Raw genomic sequence first — 16,198 nt, 5'->3', positions numbered from 1 at the left:
CTCCAGGCAGGAAACACAAGAGAAGGAAAGGACCTACAATAACAAACCCAAAACAATTAAGAAAATGGTAATAGAGACATACATATTGATAATTACCTTAAATGTAAATGGATTAAATGCTCCAACCAAAAGACATAGACTGGCTGAATGGATACAAAAACAAGACTTGTATATATGCTGTCTACAAGAGACCCACTTCAGACCAAGGGACACATACAGACTGAAAGTGAGGGCATGGAAAAAGATATTCCATGCAAATGGAAATCAAAAGAAAGCTGGAGTAGCAATTCTCATATCACACAAAATAGACTTTAAAATAAAGACTATTACAAGAGACAAAGAAAGACACTACATAATGATCAAGGGATCAATCCAAGAAGAAGATACAGCAATTGTAAATATTTATGCACCCAACATAGGAGCATGTCAGTACTTAAGGCAAATGTTAACAGCCATAAGAGGGGATATCGACAGTAACACAATCATAGTAGGGACTTTGACACCACACTTTCGCCAATGGACAGATCATCCAAAATGAAAATAAATAAGGAAACAAAAGCTTTAAATGATACATTAGACAAGATGGACTTAATTGATATTTATAGGACATTCCATCCAAAAACAACAGAATACACTTTCTTCTCAAGTGCTCATGGAACATTCTCCCGGATACATCATATATTGGGTCACAAATCAAGCCTTGGTAAATTTAAGAAAATTGAAATCATATCAAGTATCTTTGCCAACCACAATGCTATGAGACTAGATATCAATTACAGAAAAAAAAAATCCGTAAAAAAATACAAACACATGGAGGCTAAACAGTGCACTACTTAATAACCAAGAGATCACTGAAGAAATCAAAGAGGAAATCAAAAAATACCTAGAAACAAATGACAATGAAAACACGACGACCCAAAACCTATGGGATGCAGCAAAAGCAGTTCTAAGAGGGAAGTTTATAGCAATACAATCCTACCTCAAGAAACAAGAAACATCTCAAATAAATAACCTAACCTTACACCTAAAGCAATTAGAGAAAGAAGAACAAAAAAAACCCAAAGTTAGCAGAAGGAAAGAAATCATAAAGATCAGATCAGAAATAAATGAAAAAGAAATGAAGGAAACAACAGCAAAGATCAATAAAACTAAAAGCTGGTTCTTTGAGAAGATAAACAAAATTGATAAACCATTAGCCAGACTCATCAAGAAAAAAAGGGAGAAGAGTCAAATAAACAGAATTAGAAATGAAAAAGGAGAAGTAACAACTGACACTGCAGAAATACAAAGGATCATGAGAGATTACTGCAAGCAACTATATGCCAATAAAATGGACAACCTGGAAGAAATGGACAAATTCTTAGAAAAGCACAACCTTCCAAGCCTGAACCAGGAAGAAATAGCAAATATGAACAAACCAATCACAAGCACTGAAATTGAGACTGTGATTAAAAATCTTCCAACAAACAAAAGCCCACAACCAGATGGCTTCACAGGCGAATTCTATCAAACATTTAGAAAAGAGCTAACACCTATCCTTCTCAAACTCTTCCAAAATATTGCAGAGGGAGGAACACTCCCAAACTCATTCTATGAGACCACCATCACCCTGATACCAAAACCAAACAAAGATGCCACAAAGAAAGAAAACTACAGGCCAATATCACTGATGAACATAGATGCAAAAATCCTCAACAAAATACTAGCAAACAGAATCCAACAGCACATTAAAAGGATCATACACCATGATCAAGTGGGGTTTATCCCAGGAATGCAAGGATTCTTCAATATACACAAATCAATCAATGTGATACACCATATTAACAAATAGAAGGACAAAAACCATATGATCATCTCAATAGATGCAGAAAAAGCTTTCGACAAAATTCAACACCCATTTATGATAAAAACCCTCCAGAAAGTAGGCACAGAGGGCACTTATCTCAACATAATAAAGGCCATATATGACAAACCTACAGCCAACATCGTCCTCAATCGTGAAAAATTGAAACCATTTCCACTAAGATCAGGAGCAAGACAAGGTTGCCCACTCTCACCACTATTATTCAACATAGTTTTGGAAGTTTTAGCCACAGCAATCAGAGAAGAAAAAGAAATAAAAGGAATCCAAATTGGAAAAGAAATAAAGCTGTCACTGTTTTCAGATGACATGATACTATATATAAAGAATCCTAAAGACGCCACCAGAAGACTACTAGAGCTAATCAATGAATTCGGTAAAGTAGCAGGATACAAAATGAATGCACAGAAATCTCTTGCATTCCTATACACTAATGATGAAAAATCTGAAAGAGAAATTGAGGAAACGGTCCCATTTACCATTGCAACAAAAAGAATAAAATATCTAGGAATAAACCTACCTAAGGAGACAAAAGCCATGTATGCAGAAAACTATGATGCTGTTGAAAGAAATTAAAGATGATACAAACAGATGGAGAGATATACCATGTTCTTGGATTGGAAGAATCAACATTGTGAAAATGACTATACTACCCAAAGCAATCTGCAGATTCAATGCAATCCCTGTCAAACTACAAATGGCATTTTTCACAGAAGTAGAACAAAAAATTTCATAATTTGTATGGAAACACAAAAACCCTGAATAGCCAAAGCAACCCTGAGAAAGAAAAACGGAGCTGCAGGAATCAGGCTCCCTGACTTCAGACTATACTACAAAGCTACAGTAATCAAGACAGTATGGTACTGGCACAAAAAACAGAAATATAGATCAATGGAACAGGATAGAAAGCCCAGAGATAAACCCATGCACATATGGTCACCTTATCTTTGATAAAGGAGGCAAGAATATACAGTGGAGAAAAGACAGCCTCTTCAATAAGTGGTGCTGGGAAAACTGGACAGCTACATGTAAAAGAATGAAATTAGAACCCTCCCTAACACCATACACAAAAATAAAGTCAAAATGGATTAAAGACCTAAATGTAAGGCCAGACACTATCAAACTCTTAGAGGAAAACATAGGCAGAACACTCTATGACATAAATCATAGCCAGATCCTTTTTGACCCACCTCCTAGAGAAATGGAAATTGAAAAAAATTTAAAAATGGGACCTAATGAAACTTAAAAGCTTTTTCACAGCAAAGGAAACCATAAACAAGATGAAAAGACAACACTCAGAATGGGAGAAAATATTTGCAAATGAAGCAACTGACAAAGGATTAATCTCCAAAATTTACAAACAGCTCATGCAGCTCAATATCAAAAAAATAACAACCCAACCCAAAAATGGGCAGAAGACCTAAATAGACATTTCTTCAGAGAAGATATACAGATTGCCAACAAACACATGAAAGGATGCTCAACATCACTAATCATTAGAGAAATGCAAATCAAAACTACAATGAGATATCATCTCACACCAGTCAGAATGGCCATCATCAAAAAATCTACAAACAATAAATGCTGGAGAGGGTGTGGAGAAAAGGGAACACTCTTGCACTGTTGGTGGGAATGTAAATTGATACAGCCACTATGGAGAACAGTATGGAGGTTCCTTAGAAAACTAAAAAGAGAACTACCATACGACCCAGCAATCCCAGTACTGGGCATATACCCTGAGAAAACCATAATTGAAAAAGAGTCATGTACCACAATGTTCATTGCAGCTCTATTTACATTAGTCGGGACATGGAAGCAACCTATGTGTCCATTGACAGATGAATGGATAAAGAAGATGTGGCACATATATACAATGGAATATTACTCAGCCATAAAAAGAAACAAAATTGAGTTATTTGTAGTGAGGTAGATGGACCTAGAGTCTGTCATACAGAGTAAAGTAAGTCAGAAAGAGAAAAACAAATACCGTATGCTAACACATATATATGGAATCTAAAAAAAAAAAGTGGTTATGAAGAACCTAGGGGCAGGACAGGAATAAAGACACAGAGGTAGAGAACGGTCTTGAGGGCACGGGGAGGGGGAAGGGTAAGCTGGGACGAAGTGAGAGAGTGGCATGGACTTATATATACTACCAAATGTAGAATAGCTAGTGGGAAGCAGCTGCATAGCACAGGGAGATCAGTTTGGTGCTTTGCGACCACCTAGAGGGGTTGGATAGGGAGGATGGGAGGGAGACACAAGAGGGAGGAGATATGGGGATATATGTATACGTATAGCTGATTCACTTTGTTATACAGCAGAAACTAACACACCATTGTAAAGCAATTATACTCCAATAATGATGTTAAAAAAAAAAATCCTATCACTATCGCATCGTAATTTTATACAATTTACCCTGGACCGGATGAACTGAGTCATAGGCTTTGAACCTTATGTTCCTTTCCAGCTTTTATATACCAAGTTAGAATTTTTATGTGAACAAATATATTTTTAAAAGTGTGTAACTGTTACCGCTTTTAGACAGTGAGCCCCGTGGGTAGATGGACGGCCACTTACAGAAGGGGCAGTGGGCACAAGGTCGTTTTCTGTTCTTCCTGTCTGCATTGCTGTGTGAACCCGGACAGATTCATAAATGGATGGTTCTTCCACTTTTCTTGGATAGGGATGTTTCAGAACAATCAGAGTGCCTGAATGAAGACAAAAAAACATAAGTAGAATCCCCAGAAATAAGGTCCAAATGCTAACAACTGGATAACTGTGGTTGAATTGTAAAGTCTCTTGCTTTTTCATGGATTCACTTACTCATTTTCTCAACCTGTATCGAGTATGAACTACATGCCAGGCACTTAAGCCAGTTGCTGGAGATACAAAGCGGGATGAGACGATATCTGGCCTCCTCGTGCTGGGACAGAGCTAGCAACGAACATAGTCATTTAACTGAACGGGGTGATGAGACCAATGTCGGTCACGTGAACCAAGCATGCTGGGAGCCTATGTGGTAACTGTGCTTTTTAGGAGAGATGTCACTGGTGGCAGGGTAGAAAAAGTACCACAGAGACAAAAAGGTCATGCATAAGAAAAGCCTTTCTGTGGAATGCCTCAGAAACTCTTTCCTAGGGGAGGCAACACCGTTCTAGACCTTAAAGCTGTAACTGGAGGTTTTCCAAGTGGGCTTTACAAAAGCCATGCAAACAAAACTAATCAAATACTCCGGGTATAGGAGGATTTATTGCATTGCCCTACTTCTCACTAGTTTCAGAACAACTTGCAACAAATCAGTGGACCTGAAAAATATGAGCTCGTAGCATTTTCCGTAGCATCTCCTACCAGGATGGGAGAAAATAAATTAACAGCTGGAGGAAATGAAGTCTTTGCTTTTCTTAAGTGAACATGAAGTGAATAGGCTGGGGCTCCTGTGTGATTACCTTCACTTCCATCTGGAGGAGGGGGGTCCTGGCAGAAAATGGGTCCCCCCAGGGGCCAGGCATTGGGGGCTTGGGCAAGTCATTCAGAGGGCTGAGCGCTTTCAGCTCAACATTGACATTTCCCCCTTCTGCATCCTTCCCTTTCCCTAGTCAATCAGTCAGTCAGAAACTAGAAACTGACTACAAAAAGACTAAGTTAAGGGTTTTCTCCCCTTTGCTATGGCTTCTTGCCTTTTTAATTTTATTCAGGACTTTTATAAGGCAGATCCAAGATTGTACCAGACACTGGGGGAGATGCAAAGAATTCAGTAATTCATTCAACAAATATTTACTGAGCTCTACTAAGTGCCAGGCACTTGTCTAGGCCCTGGAGATGCAGCAACAGACAAAGGAGATGTAGCGTCTGCTCTCATGGCAGGGGAGACAGAAAAAATTTTGAAAAAAAGAATATGTCAAGTGAGAGAATCGTTATAAAAACCCTAACAGAGCAATGTAAAGGAACAGAGAGCGAAAAGAGAGGGGTTGGGGAGGGTGGTATTTATATCAGGTCAGGGAAGCCTTCTTTGACAGGGTGACAGAAAGCTCATAGAAAGTATAGACCTTGAATTGCAGTAAGAAAGAGACAAGGAGGAAAGGAAAATACCTCCTCTGCAGTTAAAAAATCCTTAATAATAATGATAAACCTACAAAGAAAGCAAAACCTTTCTATGAGGCTTGAGTACATACAACGTACTGACTGCAAAAACAGAACAGTGCCTTCTGATACCTGGGCCCAGATAGTGCCCTGCTGTAAAGTGAAAAGGAGCATTGAGAACAGCCAGAAGAGGGCTCTAATCTTGGCCCCAAAACAATACCCTCCTGCTCTTTCTGTACCCAATTCACCTCAGGAACCCTGGGAACACAATGGAAAATGGCGTTTGCAGTTATCAGAAGCTCCAGTACTGCTCAGGCACATTGTCTGTGCTCCCTTTTGTCCGTGTGATTCTTTCATGAGAACAGAGCCAGTCATATCAGGACAAGGGGCCAGTTACAGGTTTACAGTCATAATGAAAGCAGCAACACCTAAATCAAGAGCAGCCGTTATGCAGGCTCAGGGGCACTGTGGATGCAGCTGTGACATGGCAGATGCTCGGTGAATTTGGGGCTGGCTTCTAAGTGACCTACCCCAGAGAAACACCTCCTGGCAGCCACGCAGGCATCATGGAAAGAGCCACCATGGCCACTCAGCACCTGTGGACTTCGGACATTCTATCACAAGCTTCTGTTTCTTCCTCTGACAAGTGAGCATAATTACGCTTTCTTCATGAAGCTGTTTTAAGCACCAAATAGAGAAGTGTTTGTGACAGGATTATAACAATGTTCGGTGTTGTTATGCTTTGATATAGAGCATTTTTAAATCCTTGACTGAAATTCCAATGAGTGGCATCTTTGGGAATGTGGATTTTAAAATAAGTTAAGAAAGACCTCAGTGTAACGATGTGCTAAGAATAAAAATGGCAGTAGTTTAGTAGGCACTGACGACATAGCGCTAAGACAAACAGGTGCCTCTTAAACACTTCATCTGACAATGGAGGAGAGGGGGACCGGAGCTCAGGGCTCAAAGCGGCTCACAAATAAGAAAAAAATGTGAAATCTTGTGCTTCATCTTCAAAGCTGATGCTAAATTATCATCCTATTCCATATGCTTAATATGAAAATAATATTTTAAATGATGCCCTAGAAAGATGCACCTGGTCAATCCTCTGTCCTTTTGCATAGAACCAAGCATACCCCAGGTATATGCCTACCTATACAGGTTTCCTACTGCAGCTGTAACAAATCGTCACAAGCGTAGTGACTTAAAATAACTCAAATTTATTATCCTACAGTTCTGGAGGTCAGAAGTCTGAAATGGGTCTCACTAAAGTGAAAGTATCGGCAGGGCTGCTTTCCTTTTGGAGGCTCTAGGGGACAATCCATTCCCTTGCCTTTTCTAGCTTCTGGAGGCTGCCTGCATTCCTTGACTGGTGGCCCCATTCCTCCATCTTTAAAGCCAGCAACAGCGGGCCAAGTCCTTCTTATGCTGCCATCTCTCCAGTTCTCCCTCTTCTACCTCCATCTTATAAGGACCCTTGTGATTACAGTGGTTGCTCCTGATTGTCCAGGATAATCTCCCCATCTCAAAGTCAGCTAATTAGTAGCCTTAATTCTATCAGCAAACTTAATTCCCTCTTGCCATGTAATGTAACATTCACATTTCCGGGGACGGATGGGAAAGCTTTTGGGTACCTGCTTACCACGGTATCAGTTTCTGGGAGGTAAGCATAGCCGTAGGGGCCCATTGTGCTGCATTGTAAGGACCTCTGGGCCAGGGTTGCTGCCTGAGCCTGCAGTGCCGTAACCACTTGGTACTGTAAAGCCATTGCCTTTCCAACACGTGCATTTCCAAGCCCTGTGAGTCCCTTCAGAGCAGGTATGGTGCCAAATTTATCTTTGTATCCCTACCTCCTGGTAGAGTTTCTGATGTAGGGAAGGCTTGATGAGTGAATGGATGAATGAATGCCACAGTAATTCAGATTTAAGGCCGGGAAGAGCCTGAGATGAACCAGGCTCTTCCAGGTCCATGATTACCCTGGGCTGGGGCAAGGACAGGACAGGACAACAACTCCAAATTCGGCTCTCCAAATCTCCATTGGGGGGACCCGAATTCTATTTTGAAAACTCCCTCTGAAGTTTAACCAATGAATAGCTAAGCTAAGGTAAATGATATTGAGTCAACCAGGAAAGCAGAATTGACCATAGATAGATATTAACTAGTAAGACCATGAATGAGGCTAGATTGAATGGTGGAATGAAGAAAATGACAAACTACTTATAAAATGATAACTTCCAGGACTTCCCTGGTGGTCCAGTGGTTGAGACTCTGCGCTTCCAATGCAGGGGGCATGGGCTCGATCCCAGGGCGGAGAAGTTTTGCATGCCACATGGCGCAGCCAAAAATAAATAAATAAATGAATAAAATAACTTCCACTGATAAAAATATGGCCTCTTGAGAAACAGGTCTCCTTAGCCAACTATTCTGCCCAAGGAAGGGCCAATATATGGACTTCTTGGCAGGGCTGCTAGGCTTACAATGATTTCCCCTTTTGTAGAGATCGTCCCATCCCCTTACACAGAAGTAGACCCCAAAGACCCTGGCCTTCCTCCACAAACACCTAACCTGGACACACTCATTGGATCAATCCAGGGATCTGCTTAGTCACTTCTCTGGAAAAAAGGTCCTCTAACTTCAGTTTCTGAGTTCATGAAGAAGACTTGTTTCCTGCCTTTGACATGAAAGCTGGTTTCAGAAACGCTCAGTGGAGGTACGTTTTTGAGATGATCAGAGCAGGAGGAAGACAGGCATTTCAATTTGCTGAAAGCTACGGAGTTGCCATGATCGCTGGGCTGATTACTTACTGTCTCTCGTGGTTTAGCCTGCCCTTAAATTCTGAGCTGATATACGAATATCTTTCCAAAAAATTCCACTTTTCTCCCTGTATCCTTCTTTTTCTTTTCCTTTTTTTTTTTTTAAATTCAGCTAGCCAGGGTTACTTTCTATCATTTGCAGTCAAAGGAAACTTATCTAATGTTGCCACCACAGACTCATTGTATAAGTTCCACCCAAGGTTCAAGACAGCACGTTGGCTCCATAAGAGAGAGCTCTGGGTTAGTGATATTCAGACAAAATTAACCCCTGGACTTGGTTTGAAGATTCAGATAAAAGGCAACAGGAGACAAGGGCTGGTAGAGGGAGAAGAGACACAGATCTGCAACCACAGGTTGGAACTCTCTGTAAGTTTCACTTCAGTTTCTGAACTGCATGAAGGAGGAGACTGCTGTTTCCTGCCTTTGACATGAAACCTGGTATCAGAAATGCTTGGTGGAGGTATATTTTTGAAGTGATCAGAGCAGGATCGAGGCAGGTATTTAAATTTGCTTTGGCTGAACTGTAACTTACAGGACACCTACTCAGAGTGTAATACTATGAGATTGCATTGCAGGACTCCTTATCTTGTATCCCAGCAGGAATTCAGAAAAAGAGTAAGGACAGTCTCAAGCCTTAGGCATTGGTTTGATATCTAAAATAGAGAGTAGGGAAGGGCACATATAGCTCCTAAAAAGGAAACTTTTGTTTAGAATATTTCTTTTATGCACTAAAGCTAGTATTCAATACTCACTCAGCCGGGTTGCCCACCTAGACTGTAAAATGTTTGAGGGCAATGATGATACCTGTTTCATCACTGTGTTATCAGTGGCCAGCAATGCCCAGCTCATAGCTGGCACTCAATACGTATTTGTTAATTATGAATTAAATTAAAGTAAGATTAAATCCATCCATGTTTTATTATTGCCCTCAGGTTCAGAAAACAAACTTTCCAACTGGCTTATGCATGGTGGGTTCCTCCATCTCCTCCCACCAATGGGAAGTGACTTTCTAAGGGGGTTTATAAGAATATTCAAGATCTTTCTCTTTTCTTCTTTGCTACCTTTTCTGCAAATAAACTTGAACTCATCATAAAAGGGGGCTAGTAAAACCACATTCATTTATAGTTGAAGGGGTTTTAATATTGGTTTTAATATTTAAAATATTAAGAGAAGAGAAATATACTGAGGTAGGAAGAGAGAAATATACTGAAGTAGGAAAAGCAGACCAGTTAGCCAGAGAAAAAGAAGTCTGTTAAACAACCAAGTCAAATCAGGTCACTTTTTTTTGAGTACTTGATTATACCTTTCAGATGAATGCACTATGGAACTGGCTTAAAATTTGAAGAGGACATCACAAAGATTTGATAAACACTAATCCAATTGTCCCTAAACCAACTCTTCATGATATGACAAAGAATATACAGCTCTTACATATAACTATTGGAATGAATTACCATAAAAGGGCTTCATTAAATAACTAATTAAGTATTTATGCCATGCTAAGAATCATTCTAAATATGCCTCATCTCATTCAATCTTCACAGCAAGTCATTAAGATATCAACTATTACCATCAGCTCAGTTTTATAAGATGATCAAACTGAAGCTCAGAGAGGTCACATAACTTGCCCGAGGACACACAGTTAGCTGATACATGGCAAAGGCTGGAGTTAGAACTGGGAGTTCACATATTTACTCATTATACCATACGTTTTTCTCAGCCTTGGTGATAATGACCACCATGGAAACTCTCTACGGCAAGTGAAATGTTGTTCTTGGCTATTGTGCGCAAGAGATCACATGTATAAATCAAAATTCGAAGAAGTGGATTCTTTAAGAGGCAGCTTGAGGAAAGGAGAGGAGAGTTTTTGCTTCAACATTTCTCACCAGGCCTCAGTTTCTTCATTTGTAAAGGAGAAATGAAATGGTCTCTGAGCTCCCTTCCAAATCCAACATTCTGTAAATCTAGTTAAAAGCATAGGCCCAATTGAAGGGCAAGAAATATGAGGATGCTTAGTAACAAAATGTTTACCCTGTTTCTGCAAATGCACAATATTCACTTGATATACTTTAGTCCTGATGTCATTTTATTTTTGCCTCTCATTTTTCTTTTCCTCCACCTTCTCTTCAAACTTTAAATTTTATTTTACTTTACTGTAATTACGTAGGCTATTTTATATCTTTTCTGGAGAGGCATGAATGAGATGGGGCTAAGTATTTGGGGGCCGTTTCCTAGTCAGCCTTTTTTATGTTTTATGATTTCCTAGTATAATTTCTCCAATGGCAATTTATGTAAATAAATTAAGAACAGCAATAAACACGAAGACAGAAGTTCAAATTGAGTCACATTCTTTAGAACAATGGCTTTATATCACATACCAAAAATATTAAAGGTTTTAAAGAGACTGAGGACTAAAACATGTATTGTAGGCCTGCCGTATCCTACAAGCATTCTGTTACATCATGTGGCAGGGATTCTTCCCATCCAAATCCGTTCAAGGCCATGCTGTGATGTGGCAATCCTGTATTGCAGTGTCACTGTGACACCAGTTTCAGGAGACAGCAAAATGAGTGGAAAGCACACACACTTTAGAACCAGTTAGCCTGGATTCCAGTCTCAGCTCTGATGCTTTCTATGTGTGCAGCTTGGGCAAATAAATTAAAATCTTTGAGTTTTTATTTCCTCATCTGAAAATGGGACCACTTTACACATTATAGTGGGTGGTCCAGAAGATTAAATAACTTGGTATATGTGAAAATATCTAGTAGCATACCTCAAACTTAGTAAAACTCCACAAAGATTTGTTTCATTCTCTTCCTTGCCTGCTTTTTCCTTTTTCAAACACACCTCATCTACAAACTAAGAAGATTTATATTTTTGGCAAACATAAACTAAAGAAGTGACTCTTGGTTGTGGTTTGGCAACATTCTAAGTTGTCACCAATTATTTTCAGAAGTGTCACATAATTCTCAAATTAAAATTAATTTTAAATTAATTATTTTAAAATGCCGTCTGGGTAAGATGGCTGGTATTGCAAAATAAAATAATAACTGTAGCAGTTATTAAAAGGTTGGGAATCCCCACGTCAAAACAAAAAGAGAAGTGGAAATTTGACATTTAAGAAAGAACCAGATAGGATCTTCAAAATTGAGAACCAATTACTATAAAGGGTAAGCACAAACACAGCACACTTGACTTATACCATATTTTTTCATGCTAGTTAGGTGATTAAAGTCACAACACAGTAATTCCTATAATAATTTGTACAAGACAATTTCATGTACAAAAGTATTGCAATATAAATAAAAGGTAATGGGAAAGGCAATTTTTGTTTTAATACTATTTGGACATTTAAGCGTAAAGATAAATGGTGTCTACATTTTCCAAGATGACACTCAGTCAGTTACAAGAGGATACAGTAAAAATTAATAATGGACCAAACATATTCATACTAAAAAAAAGCCTCAAATTTCCAAATCTATTTGAGTTGAATTTAGAAGCCTTGTACAAATACGAATAGAAGTTTTACATAACATCTTGCTATTACAAATGAAAGGCAGGGTCTGAATTTGATCATTACTGAGCATACATACGACGCAAATCATCATTTTCAAATTATGCTCTGTATACACTTTGGAAGTAAAACTTAATTGTCAGTAGCTTGCTAGTTGCGACGCTGCCATGAAAGCTGCAACGCGGGCTTTGGTAATGGGATACCCACCACAGAATGCTGTGGATAATGATTAGCATTTATTCGTTTAGGTGCTGGGACGTAACAGGGAAAAAAAACGGACAAAAATCCCTCTTCTCATAGAGCTTACATATGAGTGTGAAGGTTTTAAAAAAATAAGTGAATTAAAAATATGTTAGAAGGTAAATGGGCCATTGAAGAGAGTAAAGCAAGTGGGTACGTTGTATATATCTCTATGATATACTTGGGAGATGATTGGGTTTTGAGAATGAGAAATATCTTAAGAGTGTTTATGGGTATTCATAAGGAGAAATTAGAGTGAACGGAAACTTTAATGGAGATTAGAGAGATTAAATGTAGATTACAACAAGGGAAAGGGAAAATTATAATAATAGAATCTTAAAGTTGTCAGGAGGGTTAGATCTTGCTTACAGAATCTTCATTCTTTAGCTTAGGAGGCAGAAATCCTGGGAGTTTAAATAATAGGAATAAAATAGGAAAAAGAAATCTTAAAAGAGTATTCATCCCTTTAGGTTAACACTTTTACCTATCCTGAGAGCAAATATTTTCTTATGACCCAGGACCAAGAATTCTGGTTTCACTCTACTGAAGACATTACATAGATATAAAATTGTAAGGCAGAAGTGTACGGTTGTTGTTTGTTTGGACATCTTCCCTGTTGCCCTCAAAGGTGATGCCATTCCTGCCGGTGAATGAGTGTGAGAAAGTCTCTCTTAAATAAACTCACTGCCCAGGCCCTGGAGGGCGAGACTGGCCTGAGCTGGGCTGGTCTGCAGAGTGGCCTGAAATACTCAGTTCTAGTCCTTCCCCTTCTGGGGATCTGGAGGTCAGAACCCTGGCAGGGTCTCATCCATTGTGCAGACAAATGCTTCCCCTGGTGATCCTTAACCGAACAAAAATTTTAATAAGAATTTACACTTCATCTGATGGTGAAGAAGGAATCATCAGCCTGGAGGTCTCCTGATCACTGTAAGCCAATTCTTTTTAAATTTTTTAAATTTTTAATTGAAGTACAGTTGATTTACAAAGCTGTGTTAATTTTTGCTGCACAGCAAAGTGATTCAGCCATACATATATATACATTCTTTTTTATATTCTTTTCCATATGGTTCATCACAGGACACTGAATATAGTTCCTTGTGCTCTACAGTAGGACCTTGTTGCCCATCCATCCCATACATAATAGTTATTTATCCATTCATCTGTCGATGGACATTTAGGTTGCTTTCATGTCCTGGCTATTGTGAATAGTGCTGCTATGAACATAGGGGTGCATGTGTCTTTTTGAAATATAGTTTTGCAGGAGCCAATTCTATTTTTTAATTGACGTATAATTGATGTACAGTGTTGAGCCAATCTCTGCTGTACAGCAAAGTGACTCAGTTATATACATGTGTATGTATATATATATATACACACACTCTTTTTTAAAATATTCTTTTCCATTATGGTTTATCCCAGGAGATTGGATATAGTTCCCTGTGCTATACAGTAGGTCCTGTTGTTTACCCATTCTAAATGCAATAGTTTGTATCTACCAACCCCAAACTCCCAGTGCATCCCTCTCCCTTCCCCTTGGCAACCACAAGTCATTTCTCTATGAGTCTGTTTCTGTTTCATAGATAGGTTCCTTTGTGCCATATTTTCGATTCCACACATAAGGGATATCATATGGTATTGGTCTTTCTCTTTCTGACTTACTTCACTTTGTATGATAATCTCTAGGTCCAACCATGTTGCTGCAAAATGGCATTATTTTGTTCTTTTTTATGTCTGAGTGGTATTCCATTGTATGTATGTACCACATCTTCTTTATCCATTCATCTGTTGATGGATATTTAGGCTGTTTCCATGTCTTGGCTGTTGTGACTAGTGCTGCTATGAACGTAGAGGTGCATGTATCTTTTTGAATTATAGTTTTGTCTGGCTATATGCCTAGGAGTAGGACTGCTGGATCATATGGTAGTTCTATTTTTAGTTTTTTAGGGAACCTCCATACTGTTTTCCATAGTGGCTGTACCAGTTTACATTCCCACCAACAGTGTAGGAGGGTTCCCCTTTTCTTCAGGAGCCAACTCTTTCTTTCTTTTCGGCTGCATTGGGTCTTCATTGCTGCGTGCCGGCTTCTCATCGCGGTGGCTTCTTTTATTGCGGAGCACAAGCTGTATGTGCAGGGGCTTCAGTAGTTGTGGCTCACGGGCTCTAGAGCGCAGGCTCAGTAGTTGTGGTGCAAGGGCTTAGTTGCTCTGCGGCACGTGGGATCTTCCCGGACCAAGGGTAAAACCCATGTCCCCTGCATTGGCAGGCGGATTCTTAACCACTGTGCCACCAGGGAAGTCCCCAGGAGCCAATTCTTAAATGAACAAGAAGAGATCTGTTTTTAGAAGATGGAATCCCAGTTTCCATTCACTGTTATTCATAGGTCACACTGCTGACTCTGTGACTTCCAAGGACCATCTGGGTTTAAAAGCCATCATAGCTTCAGCAGGTTATCTTGTTTCCTGAGGCTTATTACTCCCAGAGGGCATAACAGAAGCTCATATGTCATGGGTTTTGCCCCTTGTTCCCAGCTTTGGTGGCTTTGCCTTCAGCTGGCAGGGACAGATAAGAGGAATATTTCAGAGTTACTGGGATTTAACTCAAGAGCTGGAAGCCAGTTTGTCAAGTACATATCTATCAGCACCCAGGGTCTGTAGCAGGGGTTTAAATAGCAGCAAATTCCCAACTGGGTAATGAATAGAACAAAGGAGAGGGAATGGAGAGCAAAAATCTCAGTTTCCTAAGTTTTATTGCAATAAATAAAATAACAATTATAGTGACGATAAGGCTACAGCAAGTTTCAGCTTTTTTTTTTAATTTTTGAATTTTATTTTATTCATTTTTTTTATTAGGTTCTTATTAGTCATCCATTTTATACATATTAGTGTATATATGTGAATCCTAATCTCCCAATTCATCACACCACCACCACCCACCCTCTGCCACTTTGAAGAAAACTACCATAGGTGTCTGGATTACAAATCTTTATAATCCCTATTGCATTAATCACAAACTTTCTTTAGTCAGATTAATCTATTTGCTGGGAAGCTTAATATTGACCCAAATATAACACTGAGGAACCTTTATTTTGGTGCAGTCTTAGGTGATCCTTTCACCTAGTGATTGGATCAGTGCCAGAAAAGCTCAACCAGAAAGTACTGCATTCACTTTGATCTCAAAGAAGATGTGGTATATACATATACACACACAATGAAATACTACTCAGCCATAAAAAAAATGAAATTTTGCCATTTGCAGCAACATGGATGGATTTGGAGGGCATTATACTAAGTGAAATAAGTCAGACAGAGAAAGACAAATACTGTATAACACTTATATGTGGAATCTAAAAAATACAGCAAACTAGTGAATATAATAAAAAAGAAGCAGACTCACAGACATAGAGAACAAACTAATGGTTACCAGTGGGGAGGGGGAAGAGGAGAGGGACAGTATAGGGGTAGGGGGTTAAGAGGTACAAACTATTGTGCTTTAAAAAAGCTACATGGATATATTCTATAGCACAGGGAATATAGCCAATATTTTATAATGACTATAAATGGAGTAAAATTTTTAAAAATTGTGAATCACTATATTGTACACCTGTAACATATAGTATTGTACTTCAACTATACTTCAATTAAAAAGAATTTAAAATAAAACAAAAAAAAACTTTAAAAAAAGGGGGTT

General features: G+C 39.0%; 2 protein-coding genes across 3 annotated transcripts in view; one reads left to right on the top strand and one right to left on the bottom strand.

The window, feature by feature from the left end:
• The window catches only part of LAMTOR3 (late endosomal/lysosomal adaptor, MAPK and MTOR activator 3), a 92,811-nt gene that overhangs the window by 40,479 nt on the left and 36,134 nt on the right, over positions 1-16,198 (top strand). The gene's annotated exons all lie outside the window — the stretch shown is intronic.
• DAPP1 (dual adaptor of phosphotyrosine and 3-phosphoinositides 1) overlaps positions 1-16,198 on the bottom strand; it is a 58,565-nt gene that overhangs the window by 17,892 nt on the left and 24,475 nt on the right. For both annotated transcript variants that reach the window (XM_082391014.1, XM_082391013.1), the window contains exon 4: positions 4,442-4,572. In XM_082391014.1, coding sequence (XP_082247140.1) covers positions 4,442-4,572 — 131 coding nt within the window. The remainder of the gene's footprint in view (positions 1-4,441; positions 4,573-16,198) is intronic.

This window comes from Balaenoptera borealis, assembly GCF_965194805.1.
Source record: "Balaenoptera borealis genome assembly, chromosome: 4".
Taxonomy (NCBI): domain Eukaryota; kingdom Metazoa; phylum Chordata; class Mammalia; order Artiodactyla; family Balaenopteridae; genus Balaenoptera; species Balaenoptera borealis.
This window is presented reverse-complemented; position numbering and strand designations above follow the sequence as displayed.